Source organism: Dermacentor albipictus, chromosome 6, assembly GCF_038994185.2.
Source record: "Dermacentor albipictus isolate Rhodes 1998 colony chromosome 6, USDA_Dalb.pri_finalv2, whole genome shotgun sequence".
NCBI lineage: Eukaryota > Metazoa > Arthropoda > Arachnida > Ixodida > Ixodidae > Dermacentor > Dermacentor albipictus.
The window spans coordinates 137,783,468-137,795,649 of NC_091826.1; the positions used below are offsets into that span (position 1 = coordinate 137,783,468).

The 12,182-nt window shown below is 45.7% G+C and overlaps 1 protein-coding gene across 3 annotated transcripts in view; it reads right to left on the reverse strand.

Annotated features, from left to right (window-relative positions):
* Positions 1-3,534: 3,534 nt before the first annotated feature.
* LOC135902248 (protein FAM185A) overlaps positions 3,535-12,182 on the reverse strand; it is a 117,356-nt gene continuing 108,708 nt past the window's right edge. The window contains exons 7-9 of one of the 3 annotated variants that reach the window (XM_065432233.2): positions 10,567-10,656; positions 5,658-5,763; positions 3,539-3,743 (exon numbers count right to left, since the gene is read on the reverse strand). In XM_065432233.2, the coding sequence (XP_065288305.1) occupies positions 3,725-3,743; positions 5,658-5,763; positions 10,567-10,656 (215 nt within the window). In that variant the 3' untranslated portion in view covers positions 3,539-3,724. Of the gene's footprint in view, positions 3,744-5,657; positions 5,764-10,566; positions 10,657-12,182 lie in introns of those variants that run through there. The other 2 variants (XM_065432234.2, XR_010564462.2) reach the window with 2 other exon arrangements.

Sequence of the window (12,182 nt, forward strand, 5' to 3'; positions counted from 1 at the left end):
TTTAGCAATGGCTTCGAAGATCGTGGGGAGTACTGCCAACAAAGGTGATTTTGTTCGAAGACTAAGGACATGTCAAGAAACTCCTTGGTAAATGCCTTGGTAAATTTTAATCCTCCTCCATAAAGTTTAAATTTCTCACTTACTGAGGTAGCAGCGGAATCGAATTCTTCCCTATTGCAGAAAATCAGGTAACATCAACGTAACGAAATATCTTGATAACGCTATCACCTAAGGCTTCCTCTAAGCAGCTGTCAACCTTACTCAGGTAAATATTGCTAAGAATAGGGGCAACCTTTGAGCCAATACAAATGCCTGATTTCTGCAAAAAAACGCCATCTCTCCACCCAATCAGCGTCGACTTCACGTACATTGAAAGAATTTCTAGAAAAGCTCCCGTGGAAACACCGCATCTGTCAATAAAAGCCGACTCTTGTACTTGTTCTTTAATGCACTCATTTACGGAATTTCGCAACCCGTCATGCGGCAAGGAATAATACAGGTCTTTGATATCCATACTAAAAGCTGTACAATCACCAGGATTTTCCTCTCTCAAATACTGAACTAGTGCCTGAGAATTACGCAAGCAAAAGGAGTCTGAAAAGACTAGTGAAGCTAAGCAGTTCTGTAGGTAACTAGCGACACAGACCTGCCATTTTCCTATCTCTGACACTATAGCATCAAAAGGAATTTCTCGCTCATGGGTCTTCGCTGAGGTCTTCTGCTTATCAGTCTTCTGCACGCCTCACCTCTTTTTTGCATGATGAATTCCTTTTCCTCCTATTTTTTTGACATACTGAGAACAGCTCTAGAGCAAAGATGGAGTCTTCAAAAAAGTGCTGCAATGAATTGCACATGTTCACTTTTGTGTTGAAACACAAATTTGGTCATTATATGGTTATATTGTCGTCGGCGTCCCCATCGGGTATCGCATGCTGAAAGTCAAGTCATCCAATCAGAAGTGAACAAAATGCTCCAGAAAGGGGCCATCGAGCCATCAGCCAGCCCTTGGACTTCGCCTGTCGTCCTTGTGAAAAAGAAAAATGGTACCTGGCGTTTTTTCGTCGATTATCGCCACTTAAACAAGGTCATGCGTAAAGATGTCTACCCACTACTAAGCATCGATGATGCCTTGGACTGCTTGCACGGAGCTGAATACTTCTCGTCCATCGATCTTCGATCCGGCTACTGATAGATTTCAGTTGATGAAATGGACCACGAGAAGACTGCCTTCATCATGCTGGATGGCTTATATCAGTTCAAAGTCATGCCCTTTGGCCTATGCAATGTTCCTTCGACATTTGAACGTATGATGGACTCTCTTCTGCGAGGATACAAACCGACCACCTGTCTTTGTTTCCTTGACGACGTTATTGTTTTTTCTCCCACGTTCAACAGCCACCTTACCCAACTCGCTGCAATTCCTGCAGACTTCAGAAAAGCCGGCCTTTAAATGAACTCCACAAAGTGTCAATTCGGGCGCCGACAGATTAGAGTGTTGGAACACCTCGTTAAGGCATCCAGTGTCCAACCAGATCCGAAAAAATTCGTGCCGTACACAGTTTCCCTGTGCCACGTTCTGCTTTGTCCGGCCTGTTTTCTTACTTTCGCCGTTTCGTCAAAAAAATTCGCCAACGTTGCTCGGTCTTTGACAGATCTTCTAAAGAAGAACACGCCATTCTCATGGGGCCCTGAGCAGGCTCACGCATTCACCACTCTCATCGGGTTTCTGACCACCCCTCCCATACTTGCCCACTTTGATCCATCTGCACTGACCAAAGTTTACACTGACACAAGCGGCCACGGCATCGGCACTGTTCTTGCCCAACAGCAGAATGGTACCGAGTGTGTGATAGCTTACGCCAGCTGCCTGCTGTCACCTGCCGAGAGAAATTACTGCATCACCGAGTGAGCGTGCTTCGTTTTAGTTTGGGCTGTTGCCAAGTTCCAGCCATATTCGTACAGCCGCATGTTTTCGGTCGTTACAGACCCCCACACCCTCTGTTGGCGGTCTTCCCTCCAGGACCCCACAGGACGACTTGGTCACTGGGCTTTGCCGCTCCAGGAATTTTCATCTGTTATGAACTTTAAGTCTGGATGTCTGCACAAGGACGCTGACTGCCTCTCACGTCATCCCATGGATCCCCTGATCCTGTTGGGCATGATCGAGTGACCTGCGTGATGGCTTTGACTGACATGACCAACATGCACTCTGAACAACAGCGCGACGTATCCTTACAGTCCAGCATCGCCGGACTGCAATCTGGCAGCTCCGACGGCACATGCCGCATGTTCATGCCACACGACGGCATCCTCTACCGCCGCAATATCAACCCTGACGGCCCCGAGTTGCTCCTTGTCCTTCCTCGTCATCTGCTATCCGTCATTCTCGAACAACTTCACAATGCACCAACAGCGGGACACCTTGGTGTTTTGCGTACATACGACCGCATACGACGCCGGTTCTTCTGGCCAGGTCTCAACCAATCTGTGCAACATTATGTCGCAACTTGCGAATTGTGTCAGTGCCGGAAGAAACCTCCCCTGCCACCTGTCAGACGACTCTATCCAATTGAAGTTCCCTGTAAACTGTTCTTTCATGTAGGCCTTGACCTGCTTGGCCCTTTTCTGACGACGACTAGAGGGAATAAGTGGATCGCCGTCGCTACTGATTACACGACACGCTACATGATAACAAAGGCGTTGCCGACTAGTTGCGCAACAGACGTCACCGATTTTCTCCTTCACGACGTCATTCTCCAGCACGGTGCACCTCGACAGTTGCTTACAGACCGCGGCCACTCGTTCTTGTCTCGAGTAGTGAACAACCTCCTCTGCTCTTGTGCGACTGAGCACAAGCTGTCCACTACCTAGCACCCACAAACAAACGGCCTTACCAAAGGTCTCAACCGAACACTCACAGAGATGCTGTCAATGTACGTTTCCAACGATCCCCGTGACTGGGACGCCACGTTAACATACGTGACATTCGCGTATAACTCGCCCGACATGACACTGCAGGATATTCACCCTTTTTTCTTCTGCATGGTCGCGACCCCACATTGCCCTTTGACACCATCCTATGATCTGTGCGCCGCGTTGCCAGAGTACACTTGCGAAGACATCGATCGCGCTAACATGGCATGTCAAATCACCCTATATCATTTATTAGCCTCACCGCATCTGCAAAAGGAGTGTTACGACCGGTGCCATCGCGATGTTCAGTTCACCCCAAGCGCTTGGTTGCTGCTTTGGTCCCCATGTCATCGGGTTGGCCTCTCCCACGAGCTTCTCTCTCGCTACAGAGGGCCTTATGTAGTCCTACCTCAAGTTAACGACGTCAATTACGAGATCACGCCGTTACAGTTTCATCCATCCTGAAGTCCGCCGCCCTTTGATAGCATGCACGTTTCGCGGCTGAAACTATACTTTGCTCGCAGTTCTTCACCTACCATGCGCTGAGACGGCACTTCACCATCCGGGGGTCTTGTTACGGAAGGATGAATGAAGAGAGGAAGAAGAAGATTGCGAGATGCTGGCTGCTGCGGGTTGTTGATGGTCAGCCATCTTAACTACTCAGACTCATTTTGTATATATATTGTAAATATAATCTTCTATACTCCCAACATCCCCGTAATAATATTGTTCAATGGTCTGCTTTTATTTCACTGTAAGGACAATCTAAATTTTATTCTTAGCTCTTGCACTGGTGCGATTTCCTTCATCACTATCTATTGCCACGGCCTCTGAAAGAAACAGGAAGCAGATATTTTTAGCTTGCTTCCTCAGTGAATAAAACCAGACTGATAAATTGAGCAACACAACATGCGTGGCTCTCATGATAACAGTGAAAACACCTCAGTCGATGGTAGAGTATATAAGCACGACTGGACGAGGACATAGAAAGAAACAGATACACAGACACACCGCTTCACTTTCAACTATAAATTTTATTTTCACACACATCGATAAATAATACCGTGTGAGCGGAAACAAACGTAACAGCAAGAAAGAACATTGAGTGGTGCATTTCGATGAACCAAACACGTGTGCAAGGCAAGGGAAAACATGTACTGCAATGGTCACAAAGATAAACCGAGAAATCGTATCTCCTTTTCCAATAGTGACACCGAAGGAATGTTTACGCACTTTTGCTCTAATTTTGCAATCTCGTAGGCCTCTACATCTCCCTCGTCATCCTGCTATGAGCCTTGTACAGAATCGAAGTGCTTTTAAACATGGGCTTGCAGGAACAATCTCGGCAGTGAATACCCAAATGACCCGAGATTACCCTAGTGACGTTTGATTGACCCTAGATTACCCTATCGCTCCCTGCTTAAGTGACTTGTATCTAGCTAACCACGACTAGGTTCTTGATGAATGCCTGAAAAATGACACCGATGTCGCGAAAGTGTTCAGATTCGTTGACGATTTTCTAATCATTTTAAATAACAAATCAGACAATTTTGACTTGTTGGTTTCAAAAACCGTAACCTCATTCACTACAGTGTTGTCCCCTTTGTCTTTGACACATGAAGCCCCCATAGGCAATTTCGTAAGGTTTTTAGAGTTGGGATTGTACTTTTATCCACAAATGACATGCTGGAGTAATCAGCCGAGAAGCAATAATCCAGTCCTACCATTTCATTCCGCTCATTCAAAACTTGTAAAACGCGCCGTAGTAACATCGTGTTTCAACAATTATATGATGAAGTCGTGTAACCGCGAAATGGAAGCCAGTTTCAGAGAGCAGGCCAAGTGCCTGGCAGATTCTGGTTACCCGGTACGTATGCCAACTTCTGTCGCGGAGGGCTTAAGCAAGAAGCGCAAAAACACGCCGAATGGAAGCAGTACCAATGCTAGAGCAAAGAAAGTTACTGTGGTACCATACATTCATTGCATTTCACATAATCTCAGAAGAATAGCAGCAAAATCGGGGGTAGACGAGGTTTTCTCTGCCCCTGAGCGTCACAGAAACTATGCAAACAGGTTAACACAGAGAATAACAAAAAGCACGCATGTTCTACCCAACGTCGCAAACAATTTGTGACCTGTACTCTTAACGTTGTCTATGCCAACCCAATTTCATGCGGAAGAACGTATATTGGTTAAACCGGCAGATGCTTCAACGAGAGATTAAAAGAGCATCGATATAACGTCACTAGGGTAATCTCGGGTCATTTGGATATTCACTGCTGAGATTGTTCCTGCAAGCCCATGTTTGAAAGCACTTCGATTCTGCATAAGGCTCATAGCAGGATGACGAGGGAGATTGCAGAGGCCTACAAAATTAGCGCAAAAGTGTGTAAGCATGCCTTTGGTGTCACTATCGAAAAAGGAGATACGATTCCTCGGTTTATCTCTGTGACCATTGCAGTACATGTTTTCCCTTGCCTTGCACACATGTTCAGTTCATCGAAATGCACTACTCAATGTTCTTTTTTGCTGTTACGTTTGTTTCCGCTTACACAGTACATATTTATCCATGCGTGTGAAAATAAAATCTATAGTTGAAAGTGAAGCGCTGTGTCTGTGTATCTGTTTCTTTCTACATTCTCGTCCAGTCGCGCTTATACATTCTACCATGGATTCTAACCAACTAGCCCGCCAACGTTTTAACCTCAGTCGACACACTTGGGTAGCACCCGCGCCTCTTTTACCCTCCTCCTCCAAGGTTGAGCGAAGTGATCCAGTCTTGCTTCTTTATGATCACACTCCCAGAGCGACTTCTGGTGGTGATCTGAGGTTCAAGATGGGAGTGAACATCTGCAACAGAACAGAAAGAAATGAGAGTTCAAAATACAGATGCATGAACTATACAGAAGCACATCAAAGGAAAATATCACCAAGCAAGAGAAAAACAGTAGTAAGCAATCAACGAGTTGCCCACACATGCAGTAAACATGGCCTCCATGAGAACAACAACCACCGATCCCAAAGGCCCCGTTATGCGCCTATATGGCTTGATCAGAAAGGCGTGCGAATGCTGTGTGTGGAGTGCATCGATACAAATACAATGTCAGCGTAGAGGTCACAAGGGTTATGACAAAATCCAGGTGAAGACAAAGATAACACACGCCTGCCTCACAAGAACAAAATGTCTGGGCCGATTAACATCCTCCACAGTGGTGCACAGAGGAAGGAGACTGTACGGGTGAGAAGCCAGATGGTGGCCAAGGAGGTTTTAGAGCAAAGTGGACGAGATTCCAAGATTTTTCGCCAGCAACACAGCCGGCCGTAGACCCGAGTGCCTGGTGGAGGCTAAGAGTGGAAGTGTAAGGCTTCACATCCCGAATTATTTTAAAGGGAAAGTTGAAACACCACTTCCCTAAAAAACATTGGGTTTGACGAAAGCTTGTTTGGTCAGGGATAAACACAGCACACTTGTGTAAAAACAGGGACAAAATGAAAGCACAAAGAGAAGATGTTTCGGCTCTCTTGTGGGAGCCAAAGTGTCACTGCTTTTTTTAACCTGCTAGTGCTTTTATTCGGTCAGTGTCTCTGTTTTTACACAGGCATGCCATCCCTCTCCTACATAATTAACGTTCTTGTGAGGAAGCCAATATGGCTTCTCTGAGGGGCTGCTGACTTCTACATTTAATGAAACTTGCCTTGACCTCCCTGCTGTCTGGTAAGTTTCTGGTTTAAGACTGTCCCATGCGCTGCAGCGAGAAACGCAAGAAGTTCCTGGTGGACCATCGCTGGCTTCAACACTCACAATTTGTTGGTGACGCCATGGCCCAGTTGGCTACACTCTTCCGAGAGAAAAGTACAATGTTATCTACTCGTCTGAACTATTACATTTATCGGTACCATATCAACATAAGCATCATCACTGCTGTATTGACTTATAAGAAGTAATACACAGTCAAACCTCAATATAAGGAAGTTGTACTTGCAGCAAAAAAACTTGGTTAAATTGCAAAGTTCGTTAGTTTGAGGTTTTAAAGCTTCAGCAGTAAAAACAATCTCACAAATTCGCAGAGCATTCTTGGTGGATGTTATCACGTTAGTAAGCACTTCTAAACAAATAGCTAGAAGGTCGGCCCATAATAGTGCAGTTATGAGTGCCAGTGAGCGCGGTGCAGATGACACGGAGAGCAATGCTTCAATGTGGCTCACAGTGTCCAAGATTTCCGTGTGTTGTATTGCACGGCACTGTAGATCTTGGACACTATAGCTGGCCACGCTTAGTGCTCGTAGCTGGTGCCCACAAATTAAAAACAAAAGCATAAAAAGATACAGATATTTGTCCTTGGCAACAAAAAATTCACCAATGATAATGATACTCTTAATGCGAAATTTGAGTGCAGCTCTACATGTATTTTTATTTCATGATATATTGGCTGGCACAGACAATCTGTCTCGTGCAGCATGCTGGCTGCAAACAGAGCGAAGTGTGGTGCCTCACCCATCTGGAAATCACGAGAGGCTGCCCGTGAGTGACGCGTGATTCACAGCAGCCGCCACAGACAGACCTCCGCTCATGCAGTGCTTTGTTTCCGTATATGGCATCGGTGAATGCGCCCGACGCATGCTATCGGTGAACAAACGGTGCGCTACTGAGGTGCCATCACATCGCAGTCATTGCCGCAGAGCCTGCCTTGTGTGGCACTACGCTTTTCTTCTCATGCTTTTGCCATACCCTCCTCCTCAGTTTTCCTCCTCACACTCCCTTTACTATCACCATTTTTCATATCGAGCTGCGCTCTGCTTTTGCTTTCATCCTTCGCTGTGCGGGTTCACTCGGTTATGAGGACGATGCTGATGCTTGCTGCAGGAACGAGCGCCTAAGATATGCGCACTAAAGAAAGTCACAGTTTCGCCAGAAATGCGAAGCACTTCTGGCGAAACTGTGACAACAGCAAAGAGACTACACGACGTAAGGTTTGTAGCTTTAGTGGTGGCATGCGTGCACCGGCTAACATTAACAGATTTCAATGACCACAAACTTGTCACAACACAAACGACCGCTTCGCACCATATCTCAGAAACTTGAGATTATGCGACTGCCAACACTAGACTAGCTGCACCAGAAGGAACCGCCAGCTCTCTTGTTTCTCTGAGCGCTGTGAGCTGCCATGCACCGCATGGCCTCCTCAAGTTGTTTGCCAAAAATGGCACTGCAGTGTGCCTGCCTATCGAAGTTTTCTGCCTACCACATCCAGGTGTGCATGCTTTGACGCCATTCTTGCAGCTCAAACTTTTCATGCGGAAGGACGTTTGAAATAACTTTTGCCTCAGCCACCATTTTCATAGTTTTTCTTTTCCCAGATTTATTAGCCATACAGGCTCCAAGTGCATGCTTGGAATGGCCAATAACTTCAATAAATCGAAACCATGCCACGAAATTACTTCGTTCGATTGCAAAAAAAAAAAAACAGTTTTCTTTAGAACTAACATTGGGAAATTAAAATACTTCGTTACATCACGAATTTCGTTAAATTGAGGTTCGTTATGTTGAGGTTTGACTGTATTTATGGCCAGAACAGCTGTGTGCACGTGAACTCGTTTGTTGTCATGACAACGTGATTACCGTATTTACCTGAATCTAAAGCGCAGCTTCTTTCAGAGAAAATGGGTCTGGAAATCACTTTACAATCGGATACAACTCCGAAACCGCAGCTGTGTAATTGGTGACAGCCAACCATTAGAGCTGTCAAACACAGCATCATCACAGCATCAATTACACATACCCCATTTGTGTAACTGGTGACAGCCAACCATTAGAGCTGTCAAACACAGCATCATCACAGCATCAATTACACATACCACATTTCTGTAACTGGTGACAGCCAGCCATTAGAGCTGTCAAACACAGCATCATCACAGCATCAATTACACATACCGCATTTGTGTAATTGGTGACAGCCAGCCATTAGAGCTGTCAAACACAGCATCACCACAGCATCAATTACACATACCCCATTTGTGTAATTGGTGACAGCCAACCATTAGAGCTGTCAAACACAGCATCATCACAGCATCAACTACACATACCCCATTTGTGTAATTGGTGACAGCCAGCCATTAGAGCTGTCAAACACAGCATCATCACAGCATCAATTACACATACCGCATTTGTGTAATTGGTGACAGCCAACCATTAGAGCTGTCAAACACAGCATCATCACAGCATCAATTACACATACCGCATTTGTGTAACTGGTGACAGCCAGCCATTAGAGCTGTCAAACACAGCATCATCACGGCATCAATTACACATACCGCATTTGTGTAACTGGTGACAGCCAGCCATTAGAGCTATCAAACACAGCATCATCACAGCATCAATTACACATACCGCATTTGTGTAATTGGTGACAGCCAACCTTTAGAGCTGTCAAACACAGCGTCATGGCCATCGCAAAATGGCGACAGCCCACTTTTTTTTAGCAGGTTGCTACTGGTTAATTTTTTCCTCGATTACAATCTAGAACATTATTTTTGGCCATTAACTTTCGGAGATGCTATCACTTTCACGAGATTTCACGCAACTCAGCACCGAATGTGTTGGCATAATCAGCTCCACTGTGTCTGGTGCTGTGCCAAGATCGCTATCTGCACACAGTGCCAGCAATGCTGTCGGAGGCGTACTTCGACAAGCCTGAAGCAGCCTCTCGCGAAATTGGCCGCAGTGCCTCCACAAGTGATTGCTCCGCAACCGTGTGCCTGGTGTCTGCAGCCAACGAAGTGCCAATGGTGATGACAATGTGTTGTTTTCATAATGAAATGCTGATCAAACATGACTCTCGCCTGTGAAGGTAAATTCTGGACGTCACCATTTTTCTGATCCTGAATGTGGGGGGCATGCTGTATTTTTTAAAATTCGGCAGCATGTTACATTTAGCTGCCCCTTCATTCTCTTACTTTAAGCCCACAAAAATTGGGTGCACATTAGATTCATAGGTGCATTAGTATAGGGTAAATAGGGCACTTCCAATTGTGAACAGAACATAGCTGGACCACTTTATATACCTACAATCAATGATGGACATGTCACCAAGTGGCAAACGCAATAAATCAACCTTTCTAAAAAGTATTCGACACATATACTACACGTGTATGTGTTTCGAGTTTGTTGCAAACTTGCGCACTTGTGTACAATAAAGGTAACCTAAGATAACCTGAAGTTGTGCATACTTTTCTATTCTTTTTTACATCTCCTCTCTCAGGCCGTTGAGCTACAACACAGTGAGTTATGGATTCAAAGAGTGACCGCCGTCATTTGTTATTCTTTTCATGACGTTGTAGTGACAGTACTGCACCGAAGTTTGGTGCTTCAACTGGAGGAAGTAACTAACTGTTTTGGTTTGCTTTAACTGAAGTTAACACTAGCGATGTCTAGCACTGCTTGATGGAACTCCCCAAGGGTGACATTTGGAGGAAACTCATCAGATCTGGACACCCAGTTGTATTGAATGGTTTCATTTAAATCATATAACTGCTATCTCTGTGTCTGTAGTCGTATGCCAACTCACAACACATAGAACTGCACCCACTTCTATATCTCAATTCCATTGAGAACGATTTGCCCACAGTCCACTGGAGATGGAAAAGAACACACACCTTCTTGCGACAAGCCATCGAAGTCAGACTTCACCACAGGTGCATCTGCAGTCACGTTACAGGGTGCACTCAAGCTGAGCGTCACATTTCCTGCCAGGAAAAATACAAAAGAAGGAATTTATAAAGAAAATTCCGTGAGCCATTAAAAAAAATGAAATCAATCTTCGTTCATGAGCAAAGAATTCCATTTTAATACGAAGCTCTCTTGGTGAGCCCTCCCGCACTTTGCTGACCATAGTTGCTTGCTGCTGCAGACTTGCCTAATAGTCCACGCACAGCACATGAAAGAACTACGCATTTGATAGTGGGATCAAGCCTTGGTATCTCAACACAACAGCCCAATGCTCTAACTGTAAGGCCACAAATGCATGCACACTTCTCTCACACCAAGTAACTGTTTGAGACATCTTGAAGCACATGCGCACAAGAGCACGTGCATGTGACAGTTGCAACAGTTTCCGTTCAACCCACACGTTTAGATGCTGTGGTCGGTCGTGGTGCTGTGTCAAGTTTTCCCACTGCCTTGGCTGACAGCTGTGGGGCATATTCATCACTAAAGTCCACAGTGCATCTCTTACCAAGATGTGCCATTTCATCTTGCCATTTTACCGGAGCTTCGCTTACATTGATTTCCCAAAACCTGGGATCGGTAGGGCTTTTTTCCATTCTTACGATTTTGTCTTATGAAAATGTCTTCAGGGATTATGAAACTATCTTGACATCTGTGCAAGCGTGCATTGTACATATTGCTACACGCGTATGATATTTGATTGTTTGAGGGGCGTGGGCGCCATCACTCAAGAAAACAGGAGGAAGAATGAACTCGGCTCGCGCTGTGAATCTAACCGGTCAGCGCAGCAACTGCTGCTGTAAATATAACCAGTAAATAGTTGCTCATCTCACTGACTCGTCCTTTCCATAACACTGTGGTGGAGGGTGCCATTCCACATCCTCGCCACAAAGCTCCGCAGCGGCCGCACCGTCCTGCTTTCCGCCATGGCTCCCGGTGGCGACACCTCGTCTCCTTCTACTCCTGCGACGCCTACAACAACGAACGTTACGGTTACCAATCCCCACAACACTGGCATATTCTCCAGCCAAGATAATGTCGACATTGAGGACTGGCTCAACCTGTATGAGTGTGTTAGCCAAAACAACCGCTGGGACCCTACCATTATGCTAACCAATGTCCTATTCTACTTGGGCGGAACTCCTCGTGTCTGGTTCCAGACACATGAGGACGAGATCTCTAGCTGGAATGCTTTCAAGGAGAAGCTCGTCGACCTCTTTGGAAATCCCACCGGTCGGCAGCTGGCTGCTAGAAAAGAGCTTGCTACCCGAGTTCAGTCTTCTATAGAATTGTAAGTCTCGTACATACAAGACGTGCTCGCTCTTTGCCGGAAAGTTGACGAGAAAATGGCCGAGGTTGACAAAGTCGGCCACATACTTAAAGGGACCGTGGAAGATGCATTCAACTTGTTGATCTTCAACAATGCATCCACCATCAACGTCATTGTCAAGGAATGCCGCCGCTTTGAGCTCGCCAAAAGCCGCCGCATCATTCCACAGTTCTCCCGACTCTCCAACACAACTGCGACGTCGTCTTGTGTTGACCT